The following is an 18,830-nucleotide window of genomic DNA, read 5'->3' as shown; positions in this document are numbered from 1 at the left end:
TTGGCCAAAAAGGCTCCTAAGAGACATGGAATCTGATGACATTGAACTTGATTGCATATCTCTTAACATCTCATTGAATTTATCTATCAGTTTAATACTTGAGACAGGGAGAGCCAGTTTTTAACTCCCACTCGATCAGGGATTTCACCAGGATGCCCACAGGCTAGTCTCTCATAGTCTAAACTACAGCACCAAGTTCTGAAAAGAGAATAGGCTAATTTAATATATATAATTTTAGGAAGAAGTTGGCATAAAATGTCAGAGCTGGTCTTACCATGATATAGGGTGAAACAAACAACCTATTTCAGGCAAAACCATAAGAAATGGAAGAGGAATAGATACAGGAAGTAGTTAGTGGGAGAGATGGGATGCTCAGGCAGTAAAAGGTATTGGGCCAATACTGACAAACCTGCTAATAAGATATCCCCTTTGTGACTGTCATCCTAGTCTGTTGTACAGCCTTTTTGTTTCTTCACAAAACAAAGCAAATACTGGGTGATTTTAAAACAGCTTATTCTGTATGGTGGTGAATACTCCCACTCTGCCCTGCCAAATACACACACAAAAATTTGAAATGACCCTGAATCAAATTTTGGTTAATAAGGAACATCCGTTTGATTTTTCTGATGGTGCTTAGTCTTCCATACTTTGCAAATCCCCCAACCACTGTAAGGAAGATTTCAGCATGCCTGACCTTGCAAAGCAAACATGGGGAAATTAGACAGCACAGTTCTGGGAAGGCCAAAGAAGAACTGGTTTTGCAGGTAATGTGGGGATTAATCTGGGCCCCAAAGGTAGAATAAATCTGAACAATATTGCATTTTGCTACAAATTTAATTGAGAAGATGGTTGGTGGTTGCCAAGCCAATAATAGATCATTGTACCCCTCACTTGCTCTTGATTCAAAAGGAAAATGTTTCTCCTCAGGTGCTTTCCAAACGCTGTATTACCAGTTGCAAACTTCCCTTGTGTCAGTGTCATTGGTTCTCTGCAATCATTAAAGAAGGTTAGCTTCCAAACTTTATTGAAACGGCATAGCAGAAACCATTGCAAAATGTCATACTCCTTATTTTGGCTGGAATGCATGGCCTTTGAACTAGCAGTGTGTACAGACAACAAAAATAAATAAACAAAGCTCTATCACATAGTAGTATTCAAAATATTAAGTCACAACTAGGTTCATATGATATGATTTACTGGTTCTGCTTATTGCTAAGGCCAGAGAGAATGAGAGCAGTTGGGTGCAAGTGAGCATTGTGTGAACAAGACCTGATAAGCAGGCAAAGTGAGGGAAAGGCTTTCTGCAAGGAGGGACTGGAGCAAGGATACTGAAGGTGGACAGAAGAGTGGTTAATTGTGTGGATTGATTGGGGTGTAATTTGGATGAACACTGGGATCCCCTATAAGGGGTGTGTGTGTCCCCATTTCCACGTTTATTGGTACACATGCAGTAACTACTTGTAGACTACTCTTATGCTCATTTTCTCAGAAGCAAATCCCATTGAGATTAATGAAGCGGGTTCCTCATTGGGACTGAAGCTCTGGCCCATGAATTTGTCAGCACATGTTAACAATCTCTTAAACTCTTTATAGGTCTGGAGGATTAATTTCTCAGGTCTTTAAATACAGTTGTCATTTAATGACATGGAATTAGTGTCACTGTTGAATCACAAAGCTACTGAAATACTTGGTACATTGCCCACTATAAGGATGTCAGTCAGTCAATCCATAGAAGCAAGACCCAAAATAAATGGCTAGGGAGATCTGGTAGAGGGATTGTATTTTCTAATCTCCCTTGACTAACTGTTTTTGGAGCTAGGAAACACTTCATATTTCTAAAAATGTATTTCAGATTCTAACATAAATCAACTCCAACGTTTTTAAATGCAAATAGAGAAGTTAAGGGGAACATGAGACCTCAGCTAGATAGTTTGGGAAGCAAGGGTTCTATTTTATCCACTATAAAACACAGAAGACCAAAGAACATCTTTGGGGGTTGGGTGGGCAAGTTTGTGTTTCCATTTTCATTTGCATTCCATGGTACTGAAATTTAACTTAGATAAATGTGGCTTTTGAATTGCCTTCTGTATCCAAAATAATCTATTTTTCTTTCAGTCATATTTTGTGTGTACTTAAGCAATCAAATTAATTTTACATTGCCACTGTGGTTATCTATGTGCATATGGTGAGAAAGGCATGTCTGGAGTACACACTTACAGTTTGAGCCATAGATGTGGCACAAAACAAGACCTTTCCACATAATATGAAACAAGTGGTGTCCATTAATAGGCTATAGCTGTGTAGATTGGTCTTAGAGCTCTAGTTCTTCTGTCAGGTTTCAACTTTTTAAGTTGGCAGATTGGACCCAAGATATATTATTGTTTGCTTACAAAGTAGAAAAGACAGGAAGACCCACAGGGATGAAATTTAAACAGGATCAAACTTTTCAGTTTTCAGAGATGGTATTGTAATTCTTTTTTGTAGGAAAGGTCATGTGGCCTGCTAGACCAGATAGATCCAGTGATGAGGTCTTGGGATGTGGCATTCTTCTTTGATGAACTGGACTGGAGCTAATACGATGAGAATAGAGAGCTGACATTTCTGGGACTTTGTTTACATCTGAGTGTATTGTTTCTGTAGCCCCTCCTTGATCAGGTTTGCCACTGAGTGATGACAGAGAATTATGTCTCTTGGATGGTGGTGGGCTGTAGTTCTGAAATCTCACCGTTTTTACTTGCTGAAACACAACAGAAATCAGGAGTTATGTTTTTCCCACAAAGCTGCCAATAATGCTGTCATTATTATGTGCTCACACAACATGCCTAATTTAGAATCTCTTTGGCAATGTACTAGAAGAGTACCTATTGTGTCATTTCCTCCTAACAAAGAGGAAGATGTGAGAGGTGTGCCACCTTACTAAAGATTTGAAAGGGATGTTTCTAGAACATTTCTGTTGAGATAATCTATAAAATGGTATTGTCTTGGATGGAAAACATATTTCTATAATGTATATTTTATAAGCAAATTAACTTTTATCATCAGAACTGTTTCTAGTCACATTTGCCATCCCCATAATCTCAAGAGATTTCCCTAACCATTTAAAGAGGAATGTATTTGAGAGGGCCATCTAATAATAAAACAGTAACAAAAATTTAGTTTAGAATTTTCAGACAGGGGTGAGAGATTTTTCCTAATCACTTTTCCTATTTGCTCCCTACTTTATTCTTCAAAGTATCAGTAGTTGGCAAGAATCTTTAAGAACATTCATAGATTTTCTTATCCTTGACAAAAGACGGTGCCTTGGTATGTTAAGGTCTCCGTTCAACATTCCCTTGTAAATATCCCCATGTGGACTTTGGCTACTCTGAGTCATATACAACCTTGATCTACTATAAAGCCTCTGAACTTACCCCACATGGCCATTCCATGCTTCACAGCAATCAAGCAGGCAGGATCAGAGAGGTATCTGGCTATGCTCCCACAGCCAGACTCACAATGATTACAGCAATACTGAGACTGCTGGAGGAACCTGACAGATCTCAGCACTAATGTCATCATTTTGTGCCTGGCTATGGGGATGTAGCCAAACACTTCTCTGATCCTGCTTGCTTGCTGTGAATTGGGGTGGGTATTGCAGAGGGAGGAAGGGTATACCAACCCCATAGAACCCGAAAAAAGACATAAACATGCATAAGTGTGTGTATTTCCCTAGCAGAATTCCAGCCTAAGATAGCTTTAGATCATTTATCAATAAATGTTCATATTTAGGGACATTTTATGAAAGGATTATTTGTATTTTGTAGAAAATACAATGTTTTTCACCAACAAATTCGTCACAAAAAAGTACCAGTATGTGAAAAATGTACAAAGGTTCTTGCAGTCTCACTCAACCTTTTGAAGTTTTTCATTTTGTGCATGAAAATCAATAACAACTGAACTATAAAAACTGAACTATTCAAATCACCAACCCACTAGAGCTTTAGTTAGGGTTTATAGCTGAACAAGGTAACTTAACAGTTGAAAAAGCATAGTGTCATGCATAGCAAGTCTGTGCTCAGTGCCTTTGGTGTCTGCAAAGAATTGGATGCTCTGCTTGAATATGTTTGCTTGAATGTGAGCAGCAACTTCCACAAAGGCTGAGAACCCCAAGTTAGAGGATTCCCAAAGGCCAAATGGTTGAACTCACAGTCAAACAAATGTGATTAGAAAATATTCTTCCCAGTTTCAGTGCGTGTAAAATAAGGCCTGCTTAACAAAGAGGCCACATTGTTACCTTCTCAGTGGTGTTTCTGGAGGTCTCTGGTTTCACTAGAATGGACGGTGGAGCAGATGGAAGTGGCTTTAGAGTCAGCTCATTTTTTGCCTGCAGTTCTTTGGTGTCCAGTATTATTGTGCTACATACAGAAGGAGCTCGGCTGCTTCCACTTCGGGGCACAAACACTAATGAAGAATCATAGGAGGAGTTTTGTTTGATTCCTGTGTCAGTTGCACCAGCTCCTCGGGGAAGAGTAGAGATAGGTTGATATAACAGCAATTGCTGGGGTCGTGTTTGTGTGGCAGGACTTTGCCTTAGGGAGTTGACAAATGGAATAAGAGCTCCTGGTTGCAAAGGTTTCTGTAAAGATCCACCTACAGAAGCAGAATTCAGTAAAAGATGAAGGCTAATGTGAAAATTAACCCTAAGTAACTTATTTCTGAAAATTCATATTAAACAGAATGGGAGAAAATGGCTGAACTGTTAGCTTAATTTCCCTCTTGATGCTGACTGGCATTACACCATATACTTTTAGAATATGTAGAATATTAGATTAGAACATTTTATAATATGTAGGGGTGACAAAATTGGCTGGCAGCTACAATGGTAGAATAAATGTTTTGCATGCAGAAATTTTGAGGTTTGTTCCTGGCTACCTCAAGTTAAAACAAGGATGGGGGAACTTTGTCTCTCCAGGTGTTTTGGACTTCAACTCTCAGAAGCCCCAGCCATTATGACCAATGTGAATGGGAATCCAAACCATCTGAAAGACCAGCTATTTTATCCCTTGGACTTGAGCAAGGCTGGGAAAGTATTCTATTAGAATTCAAGACAGCACTGGTCAGTGAGCATAGGCAGTACTGAATTAGATGGGCCAACAGCCTGAGTCAAAGGAACTTTCATATATTCAGATTACACTTGCTTGCAAATGGGGCATCTACCTTCTTTAATTGTTGTTTAAAATATATTTTAAAAGCTACCAGTAATAGGAGGAATGGGTTGACTGGGGGCACATGAAGCAGTCACCTCCTTTGGCTAAGCTGATTTGAATCTGATCAGCACCTGGACTGGAGACTGTGGGGCTGAACAGACTGCCCCTTTCAGTGCCCAATCAGGGCTGTGGCAATTACATGCTGCAGCCCTGATCTGGCCATTCCATGGAGTAAAAAAGGAGCTGCAAAAAGTGGCTCCTTTTTGCACCACAGAAAGAGTGCCATAGCTGCTGGTGCCATGGATTTTTGGTGCTCCTTTAGCACTGCATCATCTGGACATGGCAGCAGAGGAGCACCATGACACTGCCCACTGTGCGGTGGGGCGCATAGTGTCATTCTGGCATGGGGGCAGCGTCAGAGCATGCATTGTGCGGATGTTACACTCCCACTCCACCCCGATACCGGCTTTTATCACCGGTCAGTTAATAAACTGGTTGTATGTGAACTATTTTGAGTTCCCTGATGGAAGAAAGGTATAATGTAAATTTACTTAATGATAAACTATTCTTTTGTATTTCTTATTGATTACTTTATTGAAATTGCATTCTGAAGTTAAAACAAATGCTACTTTTCCTGTGAAACTTCTATCTTTTCAACTAGTGGAGGGAGAACTCAGTGTAATTAGGTTTACCACCTTTTAGTGCCTTGGTTCCAGTTCCTTCCAGACATGACATGTGTTATCATGTCTGGAATTAGATGAAGGATTCCTTACCATTTTAATCTTTCTTCACCTACTAAATTTCTTAGTGTCTTGATGCAGATAAACTCAGTTGCAGCCAATAAAATCATGGCAATTATTTGCTCTTCTTCTCTTCTTTAGATACACACTTCTTGTCTTGTCTACTTTCAGAGATTATCATAATAGTGACCCAGCATATTTTATGCCACTATTTCCCATTATAACCAAGAATGTGACTTGTGTTCCTCCAAGTCTATTATCCTCTGCCACCTCAAAACTTTGCCCTAAGTGAATCCATCCATTTTCTGCTCTGGTACATCTGGTAGATACTGTATTACTGTAGCTCTGTAATAGACCAAAGCTTTACAAGGATGAACCCACACACAATCCCTTCCATCTTCAGATACAGTTAGATGAAACCCCTGTCTGAATCCTGAAGACCTACTGCTAATCAGTGCAGGTGATACCAGCCCAAATGGAGCAGTAATTTCACTCTATATAAATCAGTTTCCTAACACTGATATTATTCCTTCCTTCCTTCCTTCCTTCCTTCCTTCCTTGATATTCTAAATCCAGCATTTGCATTAAAACCTTTGATTTAAATCAGGGGTAGGCAGCCCTTTTGAGCCGGGGGCCGGGTTGCTGCCCCTCAGACAACTGGGGGGCCGAAGCCAAATAAATAAATAAACCGGGACAAATGTAGGACAAAATTTTCAAATGGAGGGCACTTTTTAAATAAAAAATGGAGGACATGCGAAAACATTTGCTGATTTTTAAAAAAATGTTAAGATAAATGCATGTTTCTAAGGCTTCTATAGACAATTGCCCCACCATGCCCCTCGCACGAGACGCCAAAGGCCCCAGTGGCAATTGGCGGCAGGACTGGGCTGGGGCCGGTCCCAAGGCCTTGCCGGGCCGCATCCGGCCCACGGGCCGCAGGTTGCCTACCCCTGATTTAAATCCTTCATGATTCTGGCCAAAATAAAACCTGCTGTATATACTCATGTATAAGTCTAGAAATTTTAGTCAAAAAATTGACCCAAAAAGAATGGGTCAACTTATCCATGGTTCAATCAAAGTATTGTACTCATACACACACACACACACACACACACACAGTGGATCCTTGTTATACGCTGGGGTTTGGTTCCAAGATCCCCCGTGTATAACAAAATCCGTGTATGCTCAAGTCCCATTAAGTATAATGACATAGCAAAATGGTGTCCCTAATAAAAAATGGAACATCAAGGTAAATTTATCCTTTTTTGGAACATTGGAAAATAGTGGCAGGAGTTTCTTCCTTATCCATCCAGCCTTATGGGTGAGCACAAACATTTATGACTGTTGGAATTTTGTGAGTTCTTTGACATGGTTTCCTCTGCTTGATCTTTTACATCCTTTATTACATGCCCCTGAGATTTACCCTCTACTTACCCACGGGTCATATCAAAATCCATAATTTTAACCCCCAAACCTGCCCTTGACTTATATATGAGGTCAACTTATAGTTGAGTATATACAGTAAGTTATGTGTCTGTCTTTCAGCTTGCTCATATTTATCCATTAACTGTATGTCTCCCTTTCTTCGTCTCCTTATTTTGTTTTCCACTGTTAAAATGCAGACAGATCTTTGTATTACTCTGTAGCGGTGTTCACAATGTTTCGTTTTGTTTCATTACTCAATTTGTTTCTGTTATTAAGGACACAATTCCTCTCATTATATAGGAGGGGTACAGACCGCCAGAAAGAGGCGCCAGGGAGGTGCCTCTCTTTGCTGCGCAGCAGCGTCACAGCAACCAGATTGTGCGATGCTGCTGCACAGCAAAAAAGGAGCAGTAAAAAGTGGCTCCTTTTTGCTGTGCAGCTGCGCCGCAACAAACCTGCAAAAACACCCTGTTTGGGTGCTGCGCAGCTGCGACATCATAGCTGTGCGTGCCGTGTGGGTGGTGCTGCGCAGCTGTGACACCCTCATTACATGTGAGGGTTGCCGGGCATGTGGGTGCTCTGTCTACCAGGCAACCCTCGCACATAACGAGGGCACTGCAAAGGCTCATCTGTTGAGAGCCATAGTTACAGAAATCACATTCATTATCCATTTGTAGGCATTACACTAACCATTTGGAGGTGCTACTAATGATTGCGTGTGTGTGTGTGTGTGTGTGTGTGTGTGTGTGTTGGCTGCAGTAAGCCTGTAGGATGGGAAGCATGAAGCCAAACTTGCCTATGGCCTCTCCCCAGTGCAGGAATTGGATTGGCCATTGATCACTGTGCTTGCCCTGCCTGCACATCTGTCTATTTCCTGATGGAGCATGTTATGACTATTTAATAAGGTATTTACCAATACTATGTCTCATCTATTTTTCATTTAGTTAGGCTGACCACTTTAATTACATAATGTATTAGCCCTCGTTATTTTTTTTATTGTGTTATTAATAGATACTTTAATCTCCCATTTTAATTGTATCATGTTTAATCCTGTTTTAAGGGGAGGGAGAATTTGGGACATAATGTTGAATGTAGATATTTTAATGTGTTGTGAGCTGCTTTGATTGTCTCGTCATAGAAAAGCAGGATAAAAATAAAAGGTTTATTTATTTATTTATTTATATTTATTTAATTATACTCTGGCCACCCAGACATGCAACATTTCTGGCTGAGCTTAGGGCCCTATATGTTGCAATACTTTAGGTCACTGGGAGGAGGGAAGGGTGGCCAACAGAAAAAGCAATGGCACCACCCCTCTAATAGTGGCAATTCTAGAATGGCACAACATGCATGGCATTATGGGTAAAGAAGCTTCTACAAATGACTCCTATGTTCAGCTTGTGCTGCAGTCAACCCTGTAGAGATGTAAGGCCTGGACACATCACATAAAAACTTCAATTGGGTACAGTACTATGAACAGGAGTCCTGAATGAGATTTCCATTTCGATCCATCTACACTTTGGCACATTCATTTTGGAATGATGATAGGCCAAATGAAACAGATCTATTAGGTTCAATTTTTCATGTGTTCTGAATAAAATTCACAGCTCTATTCTTTTGCAAAGCACCATATATATGTCAAGGATGCTATCTGTTTATATATATATTTTTTAAAAAAGTTGTTACTGTCATCTGTTCATTTGTGTGCTACCAACTCATTCTGTGTTGTGGTAATTCTATATAAATATGAACCTTTGGGAGATCTTTCCAGAATGAGCCCCAGTTTACTGAGACATTGGTGAATGACCAAGAACAATATCACATAACATTTGTGACATTGCTGCCAAGGCTTCTCCTCTTCCTCCTTTTTTATAATCTCCACAATCTCAGATTCAATTCATGTGTGAGGAACAAATGAAGACTCAGAGAAATCCACTGAGTATGGTTGCTATATTCCAGTCTCTCATATGTGAGCATATAATTTGCATATTAATAATTTGCATTCTGATTGTGTAATTGCACCTTTTCTACCATTATGTTTCAACCTCAGTACCAAGCTAAGAGCTCTCTCCCCCCCTTCTTTTCTCCCCTAGCTGGTGTGGAAACAGCAGGGCTTCCAATCAGAACCAGAGAGTAAAGGGACTCCCATATTCTCTCTAGGTTATTTGGAAGCAAAGGTCCACTGTGTTGCCTAGCCCTAGGCTCAAGCCAATGATAGAGTCACCACACACCACAAGGCCATTTCTCCTTGCCTCCTTTCCTTTTCTGCCTTCTGGGCCTGTTGGGGAAAGGTGGCAATAAGGTGGCAATGCTATGTCTGGGCAGTATCAAAAAGAGCCTGCAGGGTGAGATAAGGTTCCTGTCAGTGCCAGCCTTCTTGACAGGTTTCCTGCTTCATTGTCACTGCCACATTTTAACCTACTCATTCACCTGTGAAGGAGAAAGCCGGCATTTACTGTTTTGACTGGCCCAGTCGGCTGGGACATTTTTTGGTACCTTCAATCTGGGGTTTTCCAGGACAAAGGGCACTGAATTTTAACTTGGATTTCTCTACTTATAAAAACGTATTTCCTTGTAAGAGATTGAACATCTGATCCTACCACACATTTCTGAGTTATCTCAGGCTATTGAGAATACATCCGTGCCTTGGGCAGGGCAGCCTTCCAAGCCAGCTGTACATATGCAATCAGGTTCACAACTCTTCAGGAGGCTCAGCCTAGCATTTATGTCTATTGCATCAGCCTTGAGTTTCAGTGAGCTAATTAAAGGCTTCTGGCTGTCTCTCTGCCACTTGGGAACAGGTTGACATCCCTCTCTCACCAGGACTTACTTTTCCGATTGCTGCCACATCCTCTTCTCTGAGAGGTTGTTTGCCCCGAGGCATTTGGCTCTGAGAGATTCCTCACAGGCGAGGCCAATGTTGCGGGCATAAAGGCAGATTTCAAAGACCTGCTTTGCCTGGGGCCATTTTCTGAGATGCTTCCCTGGGATGAAAGAGAGGAGGTGGATAATGTCCAAGTCGCATAGAGGGAAGGTGTTCTTGTATCAGGGAAGGTTGAGGACTTCCTGGTTGTTTAGGAGAGAGGCAAATAAAAGAGAGGGAGGGAGAGAGACAAGAGAGAGTCCAATTTCAGATCATTAGAGAGCAAACACAGCTGCACAATTCAGATCCAAGAATTTTGTTATCTAATTAAAAAAACAGTGCAAAGTGTAGAATGCCACCTGTAAGCATTAGTTTAGCTATGAAATTTCAAAATCCTTACAATTTCAGTCTGCCATTTTAATCTTCTTCCATGTCTATGATCAAACACCAGAATTATTGTCACCATTGCTTTGCCAGAAAGCCACAATGGTCATATTAATGAAGGAGGTTGTATTCTCATGAAATAGAATACTCAAACTGTCTTTTTGTGACTGAGAGGTTATGCAACATTGCCTTCCTAAAATTAGTGCATAAAATAAGTGGCTATTTGTGTTACAAATCAGAATGTGAGAGATCAAAAACGCTTCTCACAATTACTTATTCCTTTGCTTCAAATCAGGAGCACAAATATTTCTGTAGGTTGAACAAAACCAATGTGTATGCCAACATTTCCATGGATATCTGCTATTTTCAAGGAATCTATGAGATTTAAAAAAGTAATTGTCAACTGCTGTCTTCAGTATGTTATTTCATATCCTCCAGCTGTCCCAATTTGTCCTGATTAATTCTGTGTCATCCCAGTTTTTCAGCTGCTTTCAAAATGTCCCAGTTTCTCTCTCCTCCTCCCATCTTTCATTTGACCTCAGCTTACTTCAATTACTACAAACTGAGTTCAAAGTACAAAAGCAGTTTGTACTCAACTCAATGGTGCTGGGATGGAGGAAAGGAGAGGACAGAAGAGTGTGGAATCTTTCCCTTTCCAGAAGTTTCAGGAAAAAGTAAACTGCTACAGCCTTTCTTAACTTATTCATTCTTCCTCAGTAATAGCTTTTGCCATATTGACCACTCAATCATGTTCAATGGTCATACCTGTCCTGGTTTTCATCTGTTAAATGTTGGAAGGTATGTTATTGTTGATATCCTACCACTCCAAATGAATGGTTTTACCCTGATCATTCTCTAAGCAGGTGTAACATTCCTTGTTTTTGAACATATTTAATCTGTGCTTCTCTCACAGGTATGGGGTATACGGTGATAATTTTAGGTTGAAGTGGCAGGTGCAGCTTGTTTTCTCCACTGTCATTTTTTGATGCTGGCAGGTATTTACCTGAGAGCAAGAAATACTAGAATAAAGGAATTGAGGAGGGAGTAGATGGGGAATAATTTATATAGATAGGCATTTTTATGCTCAAATGATTCAGATGCAAAGGAAATAACTTGGAAGTAAAAAATCAGGGAAGGGGAGAATGCAGTGAAGATAATAGGTATGTGCAAACATATTCAGAGCCAATTGTATGTTTTCTAGTTTACAGAAAAAGGAGCTGCAGGATATTCTTCACTAGAATATAATACAGCAGAGCGAAAATCCCCCATCCCCCAAGTGAAACATCTGTAGAGAGATGCTAAGTCCCAGCTGAGGCAAGTTAAGGAAAGGAAAATTAGAAATGGGGGAGAAGGCAGTTAGGTTCCTCAGACCATTAAAATGAACATTTTGTAAGAAAACATGTTAACATATATATATGTTTTCTGTTATTGCTGATGTGCTATCACTCCAAATGAATGTTCTTATCCCTGATCATCCTTTAGACAGATGTAACATTCCTTGTTTCTCATAACTTTCCTTGTATCAGGCCAGGAGAGTCCAAGAGGTGGCTAGGAGAAGGGCTGCTCCACATTCACTGGGGTGGGGAGTGTAGGACCCCATGAATGTGGAAAAACCTCAAACAAAAAAGAGCCCACTATTCTTTTAACTTAAAAGAACAACTCTCTAGGAATCTCCATGTCCTTCAGTGCAACTCTATGGTCAATATCCTTCTGGACCACCAAAATTGGCTGGTAGAGCATGCCTGGGGGATGGGTGGTGGTTGAATGGCAGCGCAACAGAAATTTAATGTGCGATAACACCCGTTTTTCCATGTTCTGCCCCGATCCCATCCTGTGCACTGCCAGGGCAAAATGGCTGTATGATAATCTCCACGGTCTGCTACACAACATGAACAAATTGTTCTTTTGCATAAAAGTAGAAGACCTTAGCTAAGGCAGAGAGACATAGTCCATGGCTCTCATGGAAATCAGCCTGGCTTGGGAAGGATGAACCTTAAAACAATCTAGGTACCCCTTGCTCTCCTTCTGTCTAGGGTGGGAAGCAAAGCATTCCTGTCATTTTACTTTTTCAAGAACACCACACCACAACCAACCAAAGCCTGGCATCCCAAAGATGAAGGCACAAGACCACTCTTCCAGAGGAACAAGATGGGTGGCAGTAGGGTACCCTTCTCACCATAGGAGGAAGAGGAGTGCAAAAGGAGGATGTCATACAAAGGCCAGCTATTCTTCTAAAGACCTTCCTAAAAACTAAGGCACTGTGAGAGGGATGACTAAGAAAAACATTTGCCAAAGAGTGCCTTGGCTTCAGGCAAAAAGAACAACAACAACTGGCCTCCACAGCGCTGCTTCTTCCTTTTGGTGGGGATACTAGACCCACACTCTTCCATGAAAGATGTGTGGTTGACACTATTACCCCCCCCTCCTCCTCTCCCACCTGTACTATCTGGCTGTACTATCATGTATGCCAGGCCATCAGAAAATGTGTGTTTGGGATGTGTGCATGTGTGACCCCCATCAGCACTGATGAGTTACCATAGTGGCTATTGTCCAAAACAAGACACACAAACTTCAGACTGTGGCAATGAGGAAGAAGAGCAGCATAATTGGACATCATGACAGTGTCATAACTTGAGATTACTAACTTTACTTAAATAATTTGGCATAGGCAATCACAGTTTTCCTAACTGTAAGTGTTACGTGTTTAAGTGTAAGTGCTTAAGTGGTAAGGGTATGAAAGAGGCCACACAGAGCTAGTCTCTTGCTATGGCAGTGAGGGCCAGTATGTGTGCAAACTAGAGATACACTCCTGTCTTGGCAACAGGAAGGGTCCTTCCTCAGTTAGTAGGTCAAGCAAGAGCCAAAACAGCTGGCTTGGAAGACTGACTAGAGCTAGTACTTACTGAAAAATCTATCACACATGGCTCAAGATTTTACAGGTAGTTAGGTTCACATAGGAGCATAGTCTCTGAGGGGCACAGGAGTAGTTTGGGTGCAAGAACTAGGAATTAGTTCCTTCTTCATTTTCAGCTAACCTCTATTTGTCTTTATGTAGTTGTATACAATACTGTTGTGATAGCAGCTCAGTTAAGAGACATGTGACTCTTAAATGATGCTACAGTCATAGGCTCTTTTAGACTGGGTTCAGGCTGTGTTAACCCCCCCCCCCCCAAGGATGAAACACCACTAAGGATCAAATTAGGCTTAAATGAATCTTGCTCCACTTTTGCAACATTTCTCAGTAGTGGAAACACCACCCCCAACCCCAGGTTGCTCAGTAGGCAAGACCAACAAGTGGTACCCTACAAGTTCTCCTGAATTGCCCCAACAGCAGAGGAAGCTGTTAGACTCAAAGAGATTGTTTGATGGTGATCCTGAAGGAAAAATGGGACTGAGTTTTTGTACTCTTTACTTACTTGTATATCCAGTTCCCCAGCTGTGTTCCCCCCTCCCTAAAGTGTGCTGCTGTCACTTTTGATTATTTCTTTTCCCATCTGCTTTCCCTGATGAGGCTGACAAGGCCACATAGCTCTTTCACCTCAGTTCTTAAATTGCTGAGAAGGCCATCCATCTTCCACATGAACAGGATGCTTAAATAACCTTCCTTAAGTGCTCCTAATTTCTTTGGATGCGGAGCTGTGGAGAAGGGTCTGTGAGGACTCCTCTCAGAGAGAGAAGGGGAAACAACAACTTCTGGCTCATTTTGTTATCTTTCCACAACTGTTCTGTGCTTTGAAAAGTGATTTATGATTTAATAATGGGGAAGAGATTCATCAAAATAACCAAGGCATCAATTTATTTTGAAGTGATCTCTGAAGGAATCCATACTGTAACAGGCTTCAAACTTGGTGTTCACGGCTGATTTTAGGAAGTTACTTCCCATGTCTGCCTTTGATTGTTTATTGGTTTGGTTTGGGGGGGGGGGAAGCGAAGCTGCAGTGTTGTCATAGGCCAAAAGCTGGAGAAATAAGCCAGAGGGATGAAGAGTAATGACTGACTTCCCTTAATGCAAGGGGTTTTAGTGGATATTAGAAGAAATAACTCTGGGCCCAAAGTGACTGCAGTGTCTCTAATTTAAACGGCATGATTTAGCATGGTAAAATATACACAGGGGAAGAAATGAGTAAAAGCGTATCTCTAGTGAAAGCAATTACATGGATAGTTGGGCTTCTGCTAGAATGCCTCATATCTGTGATAGCAGACTAAAACTAGGCATGTTTAACTCAGTTTTGGTTTTTTTTTTTTTTTTTTGCATTTTATGTTAAGAATTACTGTCAAAATGTTTATAGCAGAACATGGAAGTGGGAATTTATAAGTAACATAGTTATCTGTAAATATAAATATATATTTGTTTGCATAAATAATTTGCTTAAATATGTAATAGTGATAATGATCCAGAGAGATGAATAGTGTGATGAAGCTGCATTTCAAAGCTAACATAATTAGCAGAAACAATGGGAAATTTAGGAAGGGTGTGTGTAAGAATGATGCTTTCCAGTTACTTTAAGAAGGCATTTTCAGCAAAATTTTACGTCATCCTTTATCAGTCCTAGGTTCCCCCCCCCCCTTTAAAACAAAGATGAGTAATAGAACAAGCAAAGACATAGGAGATTATCACATTTACTAAAAACCTGACTGCTCCCCAGCAGGATATAGTTGGTTGCACATTGCCACCAGGTATTATTGCTCATAATTTGTTGCCAATTCCACCAGGTGATTGCAACACAGCTGCATTCCAGGCATGCTTAGGAGCCCCCTTTTCCAAAACGGGATCTTTCCATCTTGGAAAAATGGCCTCCAAAGTGCACTTGGGATGTGAGACGCAGTCAGGTTGCAATCCCCCAGTGGAATCAGTGGCAAATTATGAGCAATAATACCCAGTAGCAACCTGACTGTATCCCATTGGGGAGCAGTCAAGTTTTTCGTCAATGCGATAATCTCCGTAGTCATATTAATCTCTCCGTTCTCTCCTCCTCTAATGGAGCCTCTCATGAAGGGCAGAGCTGCTGCAGGTGGGAGAAGAAGGCAGAGGGAGGGCATTGTGGAAGTCCTCCTGGACAGGAGGGAGAAAGGGAGGACATGCCCTGGAAAGGAGGGCATCAGGGAGTATCTGCCCTCGCTGGAACCAAGCAAGTTTATGGAACCACCCCCACCTTTCTCTCTCTCTCTCTCTCTTGTGTATGTATGTCTTTGTGTGTGGTTTTAGGAGTTAACAAAGGGCACCCTCATTCTGCCTTTCTCTGAAACACCTTCTGAGGCAAAGAGGATTCCCCCCCAAATCCCCTCCCCTCCCCTCCCTGGAGTGTGTGTGTGTGTGTGTGCGCGCACACACGCCCTTGTGGAAATGACACTTTGGAGCATGCACAGAGGAGGCATTTCTAAGCAGGCAATGAAGATTTGTTTGTCTCCTTTTGATAGCCAAATTCGCATTGGGCCCACTTTAATGTGCTTTTAACCCCTTGTTGTGCTCTCTGTGTGATAACCAATAGCAAATGGGCTTGCTTTTCTGGGATGCCACCACTTTAACCATTTTTGGGATGGAAGCACATACAGTCTAGGTGTGATAAGGTCCATAGACTTGTTCTACTTCTGTTTGTGAAAGCTTATGCTACAATTTATTTTGCATGGTTAGTCTCAAAGGTGCTACAAGATCCCTTTGCAGGACAAGCAAAGGAATGAGTTACATCACTCTGGATTAAAACAAAGGAAATGCAAAACAAACTACTTTGGAAGGCTTTACACTAAATTATACAACAATCTCTTTTTAAAAATTAACCTTCCTGGTTTTCCTTTTTGGTTGACCCAGTTGCAAATGTATCAACCTACATTATTCAGCAGAAAGACAAATTATAATAAATAAATAATAAAATATTTATTTCTAGCCCACCTTTCTTGTGATCAAGGCGGGTTACATACACATGTCAATACAGCATAGCAATACAATATAAAACACAATAAAAACAACAAATACATTACATTAAAAATTGCAATAGCAATTACAAATTACAAATTACAAAATCTAGCTAGCTTGAGATACTTCAACACATACAGTAAGAGAGGGGAGGGCTACATCAGGGAAGGCTGGGGAAAAGCCTGTTGAAACAGGTAAGTTTTTAACTCCTTCTTGAACTGGTCAAGAGAGGTGGCCGAGCGGAGCTCACTGGGAAGCGAGTTCCAGAGCTTTGGGGCCGAGATAGAGAAGGCCCTCTGCGTTGTCATGGCATATTTTGAGTCTGGAACTCTCAAGAGTTGCTTCCCAGCCGATCTGAGAGCGCAGGGCAGATTATATGGAGAGAGACAGTCCTCCAAGTACCCTGGGCCCAAGCCATTTAGGGATTTATAGGTAATAACCAACACCTTGTATTGGGCCCGGAAGCGGATAGGCAGCCAATGAAGATCTTTAAGTACTGGTGTTATATGGCTGGCCCTGGAAGCTCCAGTGACCAGTCTAGCTGCCATATTCTGGACCAATTGCAGCTTCCAAGTTTGGTACAAGGGTTGCCCCATGTAGAGCGCATTACAGAAATCCAAACGAGAGGTTACCAGAGCATGTACCACTGTTTCAAGGTCCCCCCTGCCCAGGAAGAGTCGCAGCTGGCGTATCAACCGAAGTTGATAACAGGTGCTCCTGACCGTCGCATCCACCTGAGATGTAAGGTGGAGCGATGAGTCCAGAAGCACCCCCAAACTGCGAACAGTGTCCTTCAAGGGGAGCATAACCCCATTCAGGACAGGTGGACAAACATCCAGTCCCGGGCCGGGGGAGCCTATCACAAGTACTTCCGTTTTCTCTGGATTCAAACTGAGTCTGTTTTCCCTCATCCAGCCCATTACCGAGTCCAGACAGGCATCTAGAGGAGAGATGCCATCCCTGGTCACAGCATCAGTCAGAGACACAGAGAAACATATTTGAGTGTCATACTGATAACACCGCGCCCCGTGTCTCCGGATGATCTCTCCCAGCGGTTTCATGTAAATGTTAAATAGCATGGGAGACAGAATGGCTCCTTGAGGGACACCGGATGTCTGGAAAGCCGCTGAGATGTCCAAGAGCACCAACAGGGACACGCTACCCCTGTCGATGCCCAGACGAAGATCATCAACCAAGGCAACCATGGCAGTCTCAACTCCATAGCCCACCCGAAACCCGGTTTGAAATGGGTCCAGATAATCAGTATCATCCAAGATCGACTGAAGCTGGATTGCAACTGCCCTCTCGATCACCTTCCCCAGAAAAGGCAATAGCGAGACAGGCCGATAATTGTTGTGCATCAAGGGGTCAAGGGAGGGCTTTTTGATCAGTGGTTTTACAATGGCCAATTTTAAGCTGGATGGAAATTGCCCATCCCTGAGTGATGTATTAATTATTCGGTGTAACATGGCTGTTACAACTGCTCCCCCCTGAGCCGCTAGCCACGAGGGACAGGGATTGAGAGAGCAAGTTGTCTTCCTAACACTTCTAAGGATCTTGTTCACATCCTCGGTATTTACAGACTCAAAATGATCCAGTACAATTGAGTCCACAGAAGCTCTGGAGAGCTCTACTCTGGTTTCTGACCCAATAATGGCGTCGAGATCAGCTCTTATCCGAGAGGTTTTATCCGCGAAGAAGTTGTTAAATTGGTCACAGCAGGCCTTGGATGGTTCCAAAATAGGATTCAGGGAGGAGGGAAGCTGAGTGAGCTCCCTCACTACCCTGAACAGCTCTGCTGGACGCGACTCCGCGGATGCGATACGCGCAGCATAGAACGAGTTCTTTGCTGCATCTATCACCACTCCGTATTCCTTCAAAAGAGCGGCTAGGAGTGCCTTGTCGGCTAAGTGCTGGTGTCTCCGCCATTTGCGCTCTAGTCGTCGCAGGACCCGCTTCCTTGCCCGGAGATCTTCCGTATACCAGGGCTGTTTTTTTTCAAAATGAATCAAAATATGCCATATGTGAAGGGACACATCCAAACTAGCTATCTGTTTAGCTATTTTGATTGAGATAATACTAGTCAAATCTATTCTTAAGGCTTTTGCTACTCCCTGCTGCTGTTGCTGTCCATTCTGTCAGGCACAATAGAAAATTAGACACTGTACAATCTATGTATTTTCTGAATGTGTAACAGTTTGTTACACTGATGAGATACGGAAAAATGTATAATAGATTATATAGGCAAGTAAGGCTAATTGATCTGAAGAGTTATCTCCACCGAACTTTAACCGTTCCTCATGTACTAGTACACTGTCATA

The 18,830-nt window shown here is 41.8% G+C and overlaps 1 protein-coding gene across 5 annotated transcripts in view; it reads right to left on the bottom strand.

The window, feature by feature from the left end:
- Positions 1 to 1,002: 1,002 nt before the first annotated feature.
- Positions 1,003 to 18,830, bottom strand: part of SH3RF2 (SH3 domain containing ring finger 2) — a 140,532-nt gene continuing 122,704 nt past the window's right edge. For all 5 annotated transcript variants that reach the window (XM_042454126.1, XM_042454131.1, XM_042454130.1 and 2 more), the window contains 3 exons: positions 10,182 to 10,417; positions 4,274 to 4,629; positions 1,003 to 2,737 (listed from right to left, as the gene is read on the bottom strand). In XM_042454126.1, coding sequence (XP_042310060.1) covers positions 2,447 to 2,737; positions 4,274 to 4,629; positions 10,182 to 10,417 — 883 coding nt within the window. In that variant the 3' untranslated portion in view covers positions 1,003 to 2,446. The remainder of the gene's footprint in view (positions 2,738 to 4,273; positions 4,630 to 10,181; positions 10,418 to 18,830) is intronic.

This window comes from Sceloporus undulatus, chromosome 2 (assembly GCF_019175285.1).
Source record: "Sceloporus undulatus isolate JIND9_A2432 ecotype Alabama chromosome 2, SceUnd_v1.1, whole genome shotgun sequence".
Classification (NCBI taxonomy): Eukaryota; Metazoa; Chordata; class Lepidosauria; order Squamata; family Phrynosomatidae; genus Sceloporus; species Sceloporus undulatus.
The sequence above is the reverse complement of the archived record's forward strand: the minus strand, read 5'-3'. Positions and strand labels throughout refer to the sequence as shown.